The 18,034-nt window shown below is 42.7% G+C and overlaps 1 protein-coding gene across 1 annotated transcript in view; it reads left to right on the forward strand.

Moving 5' to 3' along the window:
- Positions 1–990: 990 nt before the first annotated feature.
- Positions 991–18,034, forward strand: part of Itih5 (inter-alpha-trypsin inhibitor heavy chain family, member 5) — a 66,941-nt gene continuing 49,897 nt past the window's right edge. The window contains exons 1-2 of the mRNA XM_013009414.1: positions 991–1,080; positions 10,508–10,552. Of these exons, the coding sequence (XP_012864868.1) occupies positions 991–1,080; positions 10,508–10,552 (135 nt within the window). The remainder of the gene's footprint in view (positions 1,081–10,507; positions 10,553–18,034) is intronic.

The following is an 18,034-nucleotide window of genomic DNA, read 5'->3' on the forward strand; positions in this document are numbered from 1 at the left end:
ACAGGAGATGCTCTATGACCGGTTTGTCCTTGGCCGTTACATTTTGCCTCATCTTTTAAATGGACTTGTTAAAGACAGAAAATGAGACATTTTTGCCTTTAAAAAAAATGAGATATATAGCTCCAACAATATAACCTGTCTACTGGATAGAGATGACCCCCAAACTGTAAAAGGTTGGCCATTGAGGATGGTTGGAAGATAACAGTAGAAGGATGGAGATATAACCAAGTTTATAGACATGACATTTGTTTTCATGCTTACAACCCCCAAATGTGGTGTAACTTCCTTACAATGTCAATTCTGCCTCCCCCCCACTTAACACTGGGCCAGCCTCCTGAGGACTAGACTACCAATTAGCATCTTTCAGTCTTGACCCCTGAGTATCTTTGCAGGTGCAAAGAGGAAGGCCAGCAGTGGGGAGCCAGGCCGGCTCTCCTGCTTCTTCAGGCAATAGGACTTAAGCAATTCTGCAAAGAAGTAAGGGGGACCCGGAGGGAAGGAGAGAAAGCAGCATCGTGGGCAGAGGGGAGTGCTGGCAGGTGGAAAGGAGGAAAAGGGCCCTGAAACAGGCCACGGCACAGGGGAGCGGACCAGAGGAGCATGGACAGTGTTCCTCACCAAGCTTGCAACCAGGTAGGAGCAGTACTTTGGCTTTGGAGCCTTGGGGACCCAGTTGGGACTGAACACGGGTAGGCGTGGCCGAGGGGGGGGGAATGGTGATGGCGCAGGGAGGCGGGGCCTGAAGGCGAGGGCTGTGGGAGGCGTGGCCCAGAAGGCAAGGGCGTGGCTGAGAGGGATAGTGGGCGGGGTCAGGCGTGGCCTAGCGGGCAAGGGCGTGGCTGAGAGGAGAGTGGGCGGGGTCAGCCCTGTTTGGGGCGGGGCCTGCCGGGGGGCGGGGGTCCAGATCCCTGTGAGCTCGCAGCGCGCGTCCCGCCCGGTCCCAGCGCGTCCCGCCCGGTCCCGTCGCGGTCGCGGTGGTCTGGCCCCACCATGCTCCGGCTCCTGGGACTGTGCTTGGCGCTGCCCCTCTTCGCGGGCTCGCAGGAGGAGACGCAGAGCTGGGGTGACACTTCGGAGCAGGTAAGTGGTGAGCTGCGGGGACCCAGGGGGGCCGGGGTGCGGCCACCGTCCCCGCACCCCCGGGCGCGGTGGGAGAGGGCATGCCTTTCCCACCGGCCCTCTCCCCGGAGCCTGTGCACCGCCCGACGGCGGGCTCCCTCTGCCCCTCTCCTTTACCATCCCCGAAGAAGCGTGTCCACCTGCAAACCCGGAGGCCCAGACTCCCACTGGGCGCTCACTGAAGTTAACGAAGCTAAGTGACGCTCAGCCTGCGTCCCTGGCGGTCCCTTGCGTTCCCGAGGGTCCCAGGCGACACGTCGAGGGCTGGCACCCTCAGACCTCCTGCAAGTGGCTGTCAGGCTGACGGGGGCCGAACTGTGCGCACGCGTGCGCTGGCCGCCTGAGCAGGTAGATCTCTCCTCCCCTCCCCTCCTCCTGCTCCTGCTCCTGCAGATCACAGGAGATGGGGCTCTGTCGTAAGAAAGTCTTGATCAGTAGCTTGAAGAGATGGCAGTTGTTTCCAGGGATTGTCAGGAGACATAATAATCCGTGGAGGAAACAAAGTATCCCAACAGGCTTTGTGGTGTAGGGGAAAAGAGCAAACTTAGGGTCCAGAGACAGATCCTCCCCACCTCTGTTTCCAGCTGTGTCTTTCCTCAAGGAATGCAATTCTGTTTGCGTGTGCTTGTGTTCAGTAAGAGAAGCCCGGCACTGGTGGCTCACTCCTGTGATCCGGAGGCTGAGACCTGAGGATCAAGGTTCGAAGCCAACCCAGTCCACGAGACTCTCGTCTCCAATTAACCACCAAAAACTTGAAAGTGGAGCTGTGGCCCAAGTGGTAGAGTACAAGCCTTGAACATAGAAGCACAGGCTCTGAGTTGAAGCTCCAGTACTGACACCAAAAACAAAATAAAACCCACAAACAAACAAATAAAAACCCATGATATAGAGTAGGCACTCAATACATAGATGATTTAGTACATGATTAGTCTGGTTTGAGTTCTGACCTGTGTCCAGCCCCATAAGTGTGGGTAGATATACTCAGTGACTCACTTTTCTCTTCTAAAAAAAAAAAGTGAAGAAATAATACAGTTGTGGAGCTTGGACGAGCTAATATTTAGGAAAATGCTTAAAGCAGGCTTGGTTTTTAGTGTCTGAAATTGCTGGCTGGCTTGTAGGGCAGAAATGCTGAGGAGAGGAATTCAGGGTAAAGATCTTGAGACATTTTTAGGGGGTGGAAGGAGGAGAATGCTGGAAGGAATGAAACAAAGAGTCTGTTTATGCACTAGAAGGATTTACTGATGCTCTGATGTCGATCAGTCCAAGGAAAGTTAGCAATGGCCAAACCTTCCTTCTGGGAGAAATAGGGATTTAACCCATTTTGGTAATTTCATACTGTCTTCAATCTAGGATAATAATATTTGTGTTGAAAATTACTACATTAGGAAAAAGTCCCCTAACGGTATAAAGTTATATGAGAATTTTCAGTTTTTCCTTTTATATTTGCTCCATTTTTAAAATTTAGTGGTTTTTTTGTGATGCAGGGTTTAAGAGATAGATACAGACCTAGGTGTGCCTGTACTGTACATGTCCATAGGTTTGAGCCCCAGAATGGCTAAAAGGAAAACAAAAGTTCAAGAGACAGGGTCTAAAACTAGACTTTCTGAGTTAAAATCCCCATCTGTACATGTTGAAATTTAACTGAATCTCTGTCTCTGAATGACAATGACATGAATGATAAGGTTACTTAATTAAAGTATGAAAGAATAAGCATATTTTAATCTGAAGCTGGGCATAATAGCTCACATCTGTAATCCCAACTACTCAGCAAGTGGAGATCAGGAAAAGGACAGTTTGAGACCAGCTCCAAAGCTATTGGTGAGACACCCCCCCCCCATCTCAACTAGTAAGTAGCTGGTATGGTGGAGTGAATCTGTCATCCAGCTATGCCAAAAGCATAAACAGAAAAAAGGTGAGCTGGGTGCCAGTGGTTCATGCCTGAAATCACAGCTACTCAGGAGGCTAAGATCTGAGGATCATGGCTCAAAGCCAGTCCTGACATGAAAGTCGTGAGACTCTTATCTCCTATCAACCACTCAAAAAATGAAAGTAAAGCTGTGGCTCCAAGTGGTAGAGTACTAGCCTTGAGCAAAAGAACACAGGGACAGCACCCAGGCCTTGAGTTCAAGCCTACAACTGACAAAATAAAAAAAGAAAGATCAAGGTGAGGACCAGCCAGGCCGAGTAAGACCCTAGCTCCCAAGTTTCTAAAGCCAGAAGGGCTAGAGGCCTGTCTTCTGTGGTAGAGCATCTTCCTAGCAAGTAAGGACCTGAGTTCAACCTTCATGAAGTACCACCAAAACCAAAAGCAAAAACAAGAACACAACCAAACAAAACAAAAATGATAAAGAAAGTAGAACAAAACCTAGGAATATTACCAGTACTCTGTTCTCAAAAAGTATGGCCACCAAAATTGTGTAACAGACATATACATTTGATGCAAATTTGAATGTTAATAAGCATGCTCAACTTGAGGGACTATTCTTGTAATTCTGGCTGGTCATTGACCTTTATGTGGAAAAAAACTAATAGCACTGTAAATTGGAGTTCTTTCTTCCGCCCCTTACTGCTTCTGTAAGCTGTATTACGTGTAGAAGTGTGACTGGTAACAACAGCAATTCCCAACTTTCTGTGTGCAGAAAAGTCTCTTGGAGAATCCACTACATACCCTCTTTCTGTACTTCCCTCCCACCAGTACATCTGCTATGTGGAGGAGTAGCAGGTGATTCTAACACAGGTGGTCCAGGACTATACTATGAATAACACTACTCTCAAAGACTCTTTCAGAAAACTAGTCTGCTACCTTTTACTGTGTTATGTTTGGTACCTTTCCAATGTATCTGGTCTATTTAATAAGAATAAAGCTGTATTCTCATTATTACAAATATAATTTCAGGGGGCTGGAAAGGTGGCTCAGTGGTAGAATGCTTGCCTTATAAGCATGAGGCCCTGGGTTCGATTCCTCAGCACCACGTAAGCAAAAAGAAAAAAGCCGGAAGTGGCACTGTGGCTCAAGTGGTAAAGTGCTAGCCTTGAGCTGAAGAGCTGAGGGACAGTGCCCAGGCCCAGAGTTCAGGCCCCAGGACCAACCCGCCCCCCCAAAAAATAATTTCAAATTTATAAAATAATAATGGATACTACCAGTTGAGTGCTTATAAAAATCTCAGAAAGTTTGCTTGACTTCTTAGAAAAAGTAATAATCAATAAACTATAATGATTAAAAGTACCCCAAGTGGAGCTTACTCTGTGAGTTTGAATCTGGAATCCATCATTTTCCAGCTGTGCATATTTGGGCAAGCAACTCAGCCTCTCTGGATCTTAATTTTGTTTTCTGCAAGCTTGAGCTTCCAGACAATTCCTCTCTGGGGGTAAGTCTAGGTTTGGGGAGAGAAGTAAAGATCACACAAGTTATCAAGGGCCTTATTTACAAGAAATAATACCAAATGACTACAAAATGAGATGCAAAAGTAGCCATGTGTTTAAAATGATAAAACACAGGACTGGGAAGATGGCTCAGTGGTAGAGTGATTACCTTGCATGCATGCAGCACTGGGTACTATTCCTCAGTACCACTTAAGCAGAAAAAGCCGGAAGTGGCACTGGGGCTCAAAGGTAGAAAGCTAGCCTTGAGCTGAAAAGCTGAGGGACAGCACACAGGCATAGAGTTCAGAGCCCACAACCATCAAAAAAAAAAAGATAAAACACAACAAATTATATATTTTGTCATCTGATAAACACCACAAGTATTAGTAGTAAGAACCTGTTACAAGTGACAGAGCACCCAACTTTTATTCTCTTGGTTTCTAAACAACAATATAATCTGATCTTGTACTTGCCTAACATACACAAGGCTCTGCATTTGATTTCCAGCACAACGAAATAACAATTATAAATTAAATCAAAATCTGCCTCCCCTCCCCGGCCCCATACCATATGCTGGTTTGGGTGTTTGTGAGGATTCAGTTAATTCAGACAAGACATTTTATGGTAAGCCCTGGGGAACATTAGCGGTTTGGGGTTTTCATAGAAGGCCTAGTTAAACCTCTTGGTACCACTGCTCTGAGTGAGTGTATCTGCTTTACAAAGGATAAGCAAGAAGGCCACCCAGGGGAAGTGACAGACCCAAACTACTCCATGCCAGTCTGGATCAGAGCCCAGGTATGCTGAATGCCAGAGCCTGCTGCTCCCAATAAACCCTCCAGATAGCAGGCCCCGTTCCTATTGATGATTTACTTTCCTTTTACATGTGATTTTAATTTATGGCTCTTGGCTCAGAGAGAGTGTTAAATACATGCTGGTCATAATTCAAACATCTACCATGGTGACACATTTCGAATTCCCTGTCGGTAGACACATTCTGAATGTTTACATTTTTAGGTGAATCCTCCTTACAACCATAGTTTTGCCTTGGAGGATGAAACAGAGAATCAGGCAATTCTTCTTCATCTTTTATTTTTATTTCCCTTGTAACTCTCTGAAAAGTAAAGCCAGTCAAAAGTTTGCAAGCTGTGGACCTCCCAATAATGAGTCCCTTGTGTGCCTGGCTCTGACTGAGGAGACGGAATTGCAGAAGTGAATGGGGGAAGGATGACATGGTGGGAGAAAGTCCAGATATTTGCTCACGCCCAAACCAGCCACATCACATTTCTTAGGGGTGGAAAGGAAGGGCGGGGAGTCCTGCGAACTGGGAGACGAGCTGTGTGTGACTTCATGTTCCTATTAGCACTTTTCCAAAGTCTTGAATGCTCACATGTAAGGAGCTCTTTCATACAGCCAATGTGGCAGCAATGTCTCCGCATGCAAGTGACATCAAGATTGATTGAGAAAGATGGGGTCATGTGTGGAGGACCTTTATCCTTCAGTTTCCTCGTTGTGAATGCTGCCTTGCTCCAATGAGAGTTGAAGAGGTATTAGGGATCTTTAAAGCTGAGTGTTTCTTTTCCTTTTCCTTTCCTTTCTTTTTCTTTTTTTCCCCTCCCTCCCTCCGTTCTTCTTCCTCCTCCTTTTTCCTCCTCCCTCCTTCCTCCTTGCTTCTTCCTCTCCCTCCCTTCTTCCCTCCCTCCGTCTCTCCCCCTCCTCTCAATTTTAACAGAGCTTTGTATGTGCCATAAAGGAACTCTACTGGTTAGGCCAGGCCCAGCCCTTTATGCAGTGCTCTCTGTTTGAGGTAGACTCTTACTTTTCTGCCTTCCTGGACTGGCCTGGACCACACACTTCCTGTTTACATGGCCTAAGGTAATGGAGATGACAGGTGCATGCCACCATGGTCAGGTTTTTCTGTTATGATGGGATTTCATGGATCCCCTCCACCCCTTCATAGGTTACCTCAAGCCTTGATCCACATGATCTTTGCCTTCTGAATAACTAGGATTGTAGGTGTGAGACACTAGTGCTCAGCTAAAGCTGATTGTCTCCTATTACACTATGAATTAGAATTATCTTTAATTTTCTTCTTCCAGTTGGGCATGTAATCCCAGCTACTTAGGAAGTGGGAATAGGAAGCCTGCCAGTTTAAGGCCAGCTGGGACAAAAGTTAGTAAGACTATTTTAGCAAATAACCTGGGATTGTGGTTCAAAGTTATTATACCAGTTACTTGGGAGGTGGAGAGAGGAGGATTGATGTCTGAGGTTGGTTTAGGCAAAGCACAAGATTCTATCTGAAAAAACAAGCTGAAAAACCCCCAGCTACCTGTCTAACAAGCTGTTTTTGTGAGTCCATTATGCTCTTGAGTGAAAAGCCCTATTATAGAGGGTTTTATGGTGGAGGTTGGCTAGAACTAGGGTGTAGCTGCTTTTTGGAGTGCTGGGAATTGAACTCAGAGCTCCAAGGTGGCTTAGCTTGCTTTCTCTACCATTTGGGCCACCCGTTCAGCCTGTTTTTTTTTGCTGGTTATTTTGGAGATGGAATCTCAAAGACTCTTCTACTCAGGTAGCTTGTAATCCTTCCAATCTCAACATCTTCAGTGGCTAGGATTACAGGTGTGAGCTATGAGCGTCCAACAAGCCATCTCTGAAGTCTACAATTTGAGGGCACACATTGATGGGAACTCTAAGGTTACTATTTCCAGGAGTTCTTGCCGTGAAGCTGGAAGTTATTTAATTTCCACCCCGAAATTCTTCCAAGACCATGGAACAATAGTCAAACAAGAGACGGCTCAGGACTGCCTAACTTCAAACAATGACACTGACATCGGTGTCATTTCCACTTCCAGTGCTCACTGGATCCAGGCATCTATCTGTACTGGGAAGTTTGGATTCTGAATCAATGTGGCTTTGAACTTGAACTGAATGCACCCATCTTGATCCCTGGAGATAACAGATAGTCATCTCAAAAATGAAACCTGAACATGTCTTGTTTTTCTTAAAGCTTGCTTATTTTCTCAGAAAGCCCCTTTGACAAAAGAAGGAAATTTCAAAGAAGGCACTTTAGATCAAGCAGAGGACTTAATCCCCAAGAGGGACTGGGCGTTCCTTTGGATGTTAGTTATTTTAAGTGGTCCCTGGCCTATTCTACCATTTCAGGAATAAAAATGGCTGAGAAAAATGTGTAACACTGGTGAACAATTTGCTTTGGACTCTGATTATGGTCTTTCTGATGTCCCTCATCCGCCCCATCTCATTCGAGACCTCATAAACCAACATCCTCTTAAGAATTGTTTGGTCAGCATTTGGAGTCAGGATGTAGTTGACTTAAGTCTTCTTGATAGTCTGTTGAACAGGAGGCCGCATAATTGCTTCTAGCTTTACTTTACAATCATATGCACACACATAGTGTGAAAACTGTTTTTGTTATCATTTTAGTTTTAAAATGGAACTATCTTTATTGTTTGCCTCTGTACAGTGATTTGTCAAAAATGGAAGAGAATGGAAGAAATACAGAAAAATGCAAAAAAAAAACAATTTAGCCTTCCAAAAGAATTTTGGTGCATGTGCCACCTATGAGAACATTTATGTTTACCAAAAAATGGCTCATATTAAATGTCATGGTTTGTTGTGTGCATGAATACTTAAAAATGTGTGATGACTGTATCAGTCAGGATAAGGTAGGTTGTACTTGGTAATGAACAACTCCATACTCTCAGTGTCTTAAATAACAGGCATGTATTTCCTTCTTATACAACTTGTCCATCTTGGACTGGACAAGTTGTATAAGAAGGAAATATGCAGGTTGGGCACTAGTGAACTTGGACTTCCCACCCACACATTGACAATTACTGCATCAGAGGAATTAGGGGAAGTCTGAAGGATCAAATGTCTGTAACTTAACACCTGGCCCAGAAGTGAAAGGTATTATTTATATTCATAATTTGTTGGCCAGAGTCACATGACCCCACCTCCCTACAGGTGTTAATAATACTTGATGAACAGTATTAAAGTCTAGTAACATGGGCATTTATTGTCAATAAATATTGATCCACATCATTATTTTCAATAGATGTTTTGCAATTAATCATGATATACTTAACCAAACCAACTTCTTAAGAGATTTTAGGCTATTCCCAACTATGAAAGTTACAAAAATATTTCCTGCACATTCATTTTTCCCTACTGATTTCTTTTCCCTTTTATGATACCCTTCCATACATAGAACTACATGCATATAGATGAGAATATAAAATATTACAACCACTTTGGAAAACAGCTTTGGCAGTTTCTTAAAAAGTTAAATTTACTACATGACTTAGAAATTCTACTCCTAGGAAAATAAAAATGTATCTCTAACATAAAGAATTTGCCTGAGTGATTATCCAATGTTAATTCATGTTCTGAATTATTCTTAGTAGCCCCTAAGTAGAAATAACCCATATATCCATCAGATGATGAGCAAATAAATAAAATGTATATACATTCCTACAATAGATTATTGAGACATGAAAAGGAATATAGCACTGATTCTAGCCCTGTGGATGAACCTTGAAAACATTGAGCTGAGAATGCCAAACAGGAAAGACTACATATTGTGTGATTCCATTTTTATGAAAGGATCAGAATGGGAAAACCATTCAAAAGAGATTAATGGTGGCCAAGGGCTGGGAGACCTGGGAGATATAGAGGTAAGGGTTCAAAGATGGAGAATTAATTTTTAGGATAATAGAAAACAAGCTGTAACTCGTGGTGGTGGTTGCACAACTCTATGCAGATACCAAAAAGCATTAACTTGTACACAAAATGAATGCTTTTGTGTGTAACTTATGCCTCCTAAGCTGTTTAAAATATGCATGAAGTCAGGAGTATTTTCCAAGTTCTGGCTCCTCACTGTCCAGTTTCCAGAAATGAAACTTGATTACTTATCACAGGAACCATTTACATTCTTCTTATTCCAACAGATACTTAACATGAGAAATTTGGCCTAGTTAACATTTTAAAATCAGAAAGGTTGATTAATTGCCCCAGTGATTTTCCTCTTTAAAAAAAATTGAGCTTCGGGTGCCGGTGGCTTATGCCTGTAATCCTAGCCACTCAGGAGGCTGAGATCTGAGGATTGAGGTTCAAAGCCAGCCCGGGCAGGAAAGTCCGTGAGACTGTTATCTCCAATAAACCACTAAAAAACCAGAAGTGGCGCTGTGGCTCAAGCAGTAGAGCACTCACCTTGAGCTGAAGTGCTGAGGGACAGCGCCTAGGCCAAGTTCAAGCCCTACGACCAACAACAAAAAAAAACAACAAAAAAAGAGCCATGTGCCAGTGGCTCACACCTGTAATCCTAGCTACCAGGAGGCTGAGATCTGAGGACTGGGGTTCAAAGCCAGCCTGGGTAGGAAAGTCCCCATGAGATTCCAATCTCAAATTAACCACTCAGAACCCAGAAGTGGCACTGTGGCTCAAATGGTAGAGTGCTAGCCTTGAGAAAAAGAGCCCAGGGACAGCGCCCAGGCCTTGAGTTCAAAACCCTGCAACTGACCAAAAAAGGGATACCATTGCTACCTTTTCATGTCCCTCCTTGTGTATTCAGAGAAAAAGAAAGCAAGCAAGCTCAAGGTAAGTTTAGTTTTGCTTTCTGGGTTTCCTGGAGTTTGGAGTTGAACAAGGAGCTCTTCTTCATAAAGCTGAGTAATTTTACTCATTGTCCTGGTCACAATAGGAAGAGCTTCATCTCAGGTCCAAACTGAATCAAACAATACTCCTCCTAGGCCAGTGATCTCTGTTTGTGTCATTTCCTTGGTACCTGTTACAGGTGCGCAAAGAGTATGACTTAATTAGTTAAGAGGGAAAGAGGGATGGATTCTAATTCTAGCCTGGAAACTAATGTTCAGATAAAACAAAAGCCAGCACTACTTTTCAGGATAGATATTCCCTCTGCCAAATTTCAATGGATTTTAATCCCATCATAGAATTCATTTGAAGAACACCTCCACAATTATTTTGTTTTGTCTCTTCTTTTGTTTCCTAGATCGGACTCCGGGTCCCCAGGCAGCTCCGACTATTACAAAGGCTGGTATGTATATTCTTGGTATATTTCAGAAGCCAAATCCTTTAGACAGCACTGGGATTGGAACTCAAGACATTGTGCTTACTAGGAGTAGCCCTACCACCTGAACTATGCTCTAGCTCTAACTTCTGTTTCTACTTTCTGAACCTGCCTGCTTTGCATATAAGCCCCCTCCCCCATAAACTTATAAAGTTGCCTGTAGAAGAATTTTAGCATGAAGTGGCATAGCTTATCTTCATTTATTTCCTTTCTGTTTTGAAAGAGGCTTGGCTATTTCATTAGGGCTATATGGACAAAACATGGAGATGATAGAGCCAGGATTGAGTCCCAATAATCTTAGGCTTTTGAGCCCTTCCTCTTGTTTGACAGTACTGAGAACTGAAGTCATGGTCTTGCACCACTTGAGCCACACCTCCTGTACTTTTGCCTTTAGTTTGTTTTCCAGACAGGGTCTCATGCTTTTGATTCAGCCAGCCTCAGACTGAAATCTGTCTTCTCCATTTCCTGAAGAGCTGGGACCATAATCATGGAACACCATAACAAGCTTACTTTTCATATAGGATCTTGGATTAAGCATGAACTGTGATCCCCCTTCCTCTGCCTCCCTAGGAGCTTCATCAAGATTACTGATTCAAAATGGAGATTCTTTTTTTTTTCCACTTTGGTGTTGTAAGATTACTTTTGGAATGCTATTACTCCTCTTAGTACTATCCGTGTTAATTCCATTTCTATCAGCAATGATAAATGTGCTCAGCGGTTCTGCCAGCAATCTACAGAACTCCTCTTTGTCATTTACCAGCCTCTTAGATATAAAGTGTCATTGCATTGTTCCTTCAATTTACACTTCCCCAAAGACATCGAATTTGGACCTTTGAAATTAAATTTGCTGGCTACTAAAAGTGTCTCATCTCTGACATGCTTTGTTCAGGTCTTTTACTCATCAGTGTGTTGTGTGTGTGTGTGTTTTATCCTACTACTTGTCAGTTATCAGATCTTCTCTGTCTTCTGAACTGGACAATTTCCCCTACAAATGTCTCATTTGTCTATGAACTGTTGATAGTGTATTTGTCCTGTAAAAGGGTTTCTTTGATTGATGGGGGTAGCCCAGTGACAGAACCCTTGCCCAGCATGGATCAATGCCTCAGTTCCAACTCCAGAACTGAAAGTTTGTTTGTCTTACTGTGCTGGGGATAGAACCCAGGACCTTGCATAAGTTAGGCAAGCACTTTACCACTGAGCTACAGTCAAGAGGTCACATAAGATCCTAATTTCCTAAGTAATAAATGCGTTTCTTTTGTAAAAAATAGCTTTTGAGTTTTTCTTCTTTACAAAGATTTTCTTGGCCCTCTAACTTAGTTTAAATCATCACTTATTTTTTGTTTCTTTTATATGTTCTTCCCCCATAGTATAATCTCTGATGTCACTGTATTTGATTCGGGTGCCCTGCATCTTGTATATACATTTTTCTAATTTGGGAAGGGGAAGGGAAATAACAAAATGATGAAATAAGGATACAGGTTGACCCAGTGTAACAATAAGATATACAAGACACTACATGGAAAACAAACTTTACAACTTCAGAGTGGGAGGAGAAGTTGGGGAGGTGGGGAGGGAACGGAAGGTAGGGGAAGAACAAAGGAGGGGGTAACAATGAGTCCATAGGAAATGGACTCATTATCTTACTCATGTGACTGTAACCCCTCTGTACAGTAGCTTTACAATAAAAAAAACATATACCAAAAAATAAGATTTTTCTTAGACTTTTCACATCATGCGTATTTTTTAGCATATGTATCATAAATTCAAATGTAAGTTTTATCCCTGCAACTGGAACCAGAATTATTTTCTCAACAGTGGACCTGGCACCCTGCTTTCTTGCCAATGTCTTCAAGGATTTCCTATGAGATAAATGCTGAACACCTACAAGAGCATGGATCTGCTCCCGCTCCCTCTACATATATCCCCTCACATTCTCCACTTTAAGCCATCTCATACTAGTTTGGGGTTCTCTGAGTAATAGAACGTGGATGATATCAGATGGACTCCCTCACCCCCACTGCTGAGCCCACAGGGATTTGTTTGAATTAATTAGACAGCCCTTCCACCAAGCTCCCTGTCTCCCTCCTCCCACGCAGATATTGACATTTCTGCAAAGCAGGATGTCTTTGTGTCGGAGTTTCCATGGTGCTTTACAGATGCTGACCTTGTTTCCCTCCAACAGCTCTCTGCTGTCCCTTTTCCTGAGAGCAGGGGCCCTGTCTTGGGGGCTCCTTCAAGAGCAGAGATTCTGTGATTGGTACCCAGAATTTTTTTTCCAGGACAATCTGACATGAAATGCTTGCTGGGAGGGAAGAAGTTTACCATTGCAACTCTTTACAGACAGGAGCCTGGATCACAGGCAGAGTCATTAGGGAAGCACCAGGGTCAGTCAGGAGACAGCAACTAAGCATGGCCAGAGCACTTACAAAGATTCTCTTATGGGAAAGAGTGGCGTGGATGTGTGCAGCAAATTTAGGATTGGAGAGTGTGAGTCATTTTGGCAGGTTCTGGGCTGGGTGAGGTGTCCCTAGGTGTCTGGCATTCTGCCCTGCGGTAATGAAGGGTAGTAGCAGGGTTGCTTTGCTGTGTGAGAGTTGGACAGAGGAGGTGTTTGCATGCTAGCAGGCAGCGATTTGCCAGTTGTCTGCTACTTAGAAGTGAGCTTCCCTGGGACAGGTGGCCTCCCCAGGATGATAGCTGCAAATGCCAGTGTACCAACCGCCAAGGGAACTGATGGGATCACTTCCACCACCCTTACCTCACTGAGACCCTCTAAGTGTGCCTCTGTCTCCCCATCCCCAACTCTCACCATCATGGTGTCTCATTTTCAGGAGATGTATAGAAGAGATGTTTTCTATTTTTAAAAAGATAGTTGCATTTTATCTTCCCTTTTGTGTCTAAATAGACGGAACTGTTGCTGAGTGGACCATAGCACTTCTCATAGGCCATTCTCCTGTCTGAAGAGAGGTGAATTTAATTTCCTCCTCTGGTGAACCCAATATTCAAGGAGGAGCCCTGGCTTCTGCTTCATATACTCACATTCCGTGTGCTCCATCAAGGAGCAATGGAGTGGATCTTTGCTAAGCAGCAAAGATCTTCGCATCCAGAGTCACACTCCCCAGCCTTCTCTTCTATAAAGCTAGGGGTAGTACAGTATGATGGTTTCTAAATTATTTCTTCCATCGGACATTACAGAATGGTTAGACAACAACAAAGCAACCAAAGGCTAATTTTCTAGGAAGAAGCCTTGGGGCAGGGGTACTGGCAACTTCTATCCTCAGTCACTTTTCCAGATGGCAACTGAGGGTGATTTAGGACATCCTCTGGGTGACTTGATCTTCAAACGACACACATGAGTCATGCAAAAACCTTCGGTTCCTCCGGCTGCTAATTAAGACACTCCCTGCCCCAAACTACTTTTCCATCTGTTTTTGCCTTTGTAGGAAAAAATACTGAAGAGATTTCATTATGTCACAGGAAGGGTTTTATTTGCTTCCCATTTTCCAGTTGACATCTTAAGCAAAATGGTTACTTAAATATAATTATAGAAACCAGGTTGGATTTTTAAGAACTGTGTTGAGTAAAAAGCCAGCAACTATTTTATTTTCTTCCTTTCATGACAAATTTTCATGAACTTGGCCATTCAAAGTTCTGGGTTTTGTTTATTTTTTTTCAATGTCATTTGCTTTATTCTACTAACTAGCTTGCTTCTTACCCTGTGCCCTCCTTTCTAATTTCACTGTTCTATTCACTGTCAATGGCTGTACCATGATCCCTGTCTTGGGTGTTCTTACAACATTCTTTCTATTCTGCATCCACTTAAAAATCCTCCCTTGCTGGTACTGGAGTTGAACTCAGGGCCTCATATTCTTGCTTTCTGCTCAAGGCTGGCATTCTACCACTTGAGTGCTACTTCCAACTTTTTGCTAATTAATTGGAGAATAAGAGTTTTGGATTTGTTTGCTTTAGTTGTCTGTGAACCATAATCCTCAGATCTCAGACTCTCCTAGGTTGCTAGGATTATAGGTGTGAACCAACCTTTTCTTATTTTTTTTCCAATTGTTCGAGATTCAGAAAAGTCAACTGAATTCCAGCAGTGTGTTTTAAGTTGTTTTCTCTGCTGGCAGCGATGGATTAAGGAAACAAGTTCTGGTTGCTTTTCTCTATGTGTTTGTAATAGAGAAAGTACAGAAGTAAAAGACTGGAAGCTGGCACTGTCAAAGCTTTTAGATAATTGATTCTGGTGGATTCTAAGCTCCAAGATCTGTAGCAAAAGGGCAAGACTGTGCTGTGGAAGGAATGGCAAGGACTCCTGGGAAAATGGTGTCTAGGCAGAGCAGTAAAACTAAAATAGCTTTATGAAACTCTTTTTGGCTTGTACTTTGGGCTCATAAGCCATGCTTCATATTGGTGATGTAGTATTGTGGAAAACTAGTACAACTATAATCTCAAGGCCTGAAAAGGTATTACAATATGCTTAATACAGTATGTCAAGTGCCTTCTAATTTTCACATTATAAAGCCGACAAATTTATCTCTTATCTCATAAATAAGAACAAGTCAATATTTCAAAAAATAGTCCCAGTGTACCATAGGAAGAAAAATTTAATTATAAAAACAATATCGGGCAAGAACTTGCTGCTGAAGGAGCTATTTTTTAAAAAAAAATGTTACACAGCTAGAGCCATAAACTTCTGTTTAACTGAGATGTGAATTTAATAGGCCCTCAGCCTGCCTACCCTGTGAGTGCTTTACTTTATGTAAAAGAATGAAGTGATAAGTTGTATAAAATGTCAGAATGTGACAGCAGCATGGCGCAGATTGTTTCATGTCCCATGTTTAATGTTTATATAATGGGTGATAATTGAGCATCACAAGTAACTTTTGAATCAGTAACAGGGACTAAGTTATATTTAGCTTGCTTTTGGAGAGCAACTATGAGTGTGCTAGCCTGGGGTAGCTGTGCTTCCTCTGGAATTTTTTTTTTTTTATGAGAGGCAGAATTGGATCAGGGGCTTCTGACTGCCACCTTGGGTTAAGTCATGTAGTAACTAACTTGGGCCTCTATTGGCAAAGGAATGGGTTCTGAGAGTCTCTTTTCTTTTATATTTTGTCTTTATGCTGTAACCTTTTCCATAAAGATTTCAAGGGCATTTTTGATCTCTATCTACAGAAGTCTAGTTCACAAAGCATAAGAAACAAATGCCCATGAATTAGAAATGGCATAGAGTTCTACATAACAAGTGACTGAAGCTCTACTCCTATGCAAACTCAAATGGCTACAGAATCCAGGCAGGCGTTTCCATTTTCTTTGACTGCTTGAAAATTGCCACCAAACTCCAGTGGCTTAGAGCAACAGTGGTTTTATTCTCTGATTGTGCAGGGCAGGATTTGGAGCAGAGCTTGTTTGAGGGAATCTCCTGGTGGACAGGTGTCCACAGAGGCTGCTCAGTGGGGTCCAGTGGGCTCATGGATGATCTGCAGGGGTCAGTACTGCACCATCCATGTGGGCTTGGCAGAGCCAAGCTACTGTTGACTGTGATGCCTTCTGGTGACCTGTCTTTTATGGCGATGCTGGGGTGGTTTACATCTTCCCTGGTAATTCAGGACTCACATAGGAGCATTCCAGAAAACCTGGACCACTTCTTCTAGTTGCAGAATATCACCTCATGTGTGATGTTCTGGAATATCCTAATGTGATATTATAGAACTTGTGTATCATAAGTGATAGAAACCAATGAGGCCCGATTCAAGGGGGAATGAATTCAACTTTGCCTTCCAATGGGAGGAGGAGCAAAGAAGTTATGACTATTATTTTTTAAATGAATTTTTTTCCTTTTAATTTTTTTCATTCTGGTAAAATATATAGCATCACTATGTTAACCCTTTTGAAGAACAGAGCTGACTTTTCACAAAGTACATTTATATCCTTGTTCAACTATCATCAACATTCACATCTACAATTCTTTGATCTTGAAACAAGGAAACTCTATACTTAATGTGTAATAAATATCCATCCCTCCCTTGCTCTTGGACTAATTAGCTATCATGATAGCAGACAGAATAAAATAGTGTTTGTCTTTCTGTGTCTGGCATATTTCACTTAGCATGATACCTTTAAGCTTTATCCACATTAAAGTATATGACAGGATTTCCTTTTTTTTTTAAAGGTGAATAGTCTTATATTGTATCATATATCAGATGTGGATTATCCATTAAGCCATTGATTAGTAGACACTAGGGTTGTTTCCACCAAGTGGCTGAATAATGCTGCTCTAAACATGGGGTACAAATGGCCATTTTTAGTCTAGAGGACATAGTGAAAGAAGGCAGGGATAAGAAAAATCCTAGTGAAAATTCAGAGAAGTTAGCTACCGTAAGCTTCTAGAAGACTGTGGTGATTGGTGTAGCCTGGGATGAGCTGGGAGGAGGGGCTACAGGGTGTGTGGCTGCTATGGAGGAACAGCACCGTCTCTGCTGGTAGATCGATGGTGGTACTGTGGGGTATGTAAGCCACATTCCTTTCCAACAGAGATGGGCATTATGGACTTTCATGTAAAACTACCCCATTTCTAAGTGCTGTTTTCTAAACTTGAAAAACAATATAAACCTAAGAGTCAACTAAGATGTTGATGAGCTCTGCCATTTGATAGCTCTTCCTAAAGCACATTCGTCAGCAATGCTATGTCAATAGCTGATATTGAGGCTGTACCATGTTTTAATAGATGAGACTAGGGATGGCAAACTATTTCTTAAAGGAACAAGTAGTAAATACTTTAGGCCCAGTAGACCTAATAGTATCTATAGAGCAATGTAAGTCACTACTGAACTGCTCTGCCATGGTAGCACTCAAGCAGCCATAGAGAGCACCAGTAGTTTTATTTACCATAGCATAGGGGCTTCCTGCTAGAGATGGTCCATTGATTGTCAGTTAACCAGAGAGCAGGAACATCTGATAAGCGTTTCAAGCCATCATGAAAAATTATAAAGAATGCATGGAGGAAGGAGGACCCGTTAATTCAATTGTAATACCCACAAAAATAGCTTTACAGTATGTAACTATTTATGAAATAACAAGACAGATAATTTTGCTTAGTGGTGGATTATATTTTTGAAAGATGGTTGCTGGGTGCCAGTGACTTATGCCTATAATCCTAGCTATTTAGGAGGCTGAGATCTGAGGATTGAAGTTTGAAGCCAGCCCAGGAAGGAAAGTTCATGAGATGCTTATCTCCAATAAACTACTAAAAAAAAAAAAAGCTGAAAATGATTCTGTGGCTAACGTGGTAGAACACTAGCTTTGAGAAAAAGAAGCTCAGGGACAGCACCCACCATTTCAAGCCCCATGACCAGCACCAAAAGAGGAGGATGAGGAGGATGAGGAGGAGGATGAGGATGAGGAGGAGGATGAGGAGGAGGAGGAGGAGGAGGAGGAGGAGGAGGAGGAGGA

Source organism: Dipodomys ordii, unplaced genomic scaffold (genome assembly GCF_000151885.1).
Source record: "Dipodomys ordii isolate 6190 unplaced genomic scaffold, Dord_2.0 Scaffold9, whole genome shotgun sequence".
Lineage (NCBI taxonomy): Eukaryota > Metazoa > Chordata > Mammalia > Rodentia > Heteromyidae > Dipodomys > Dipodomys ordii.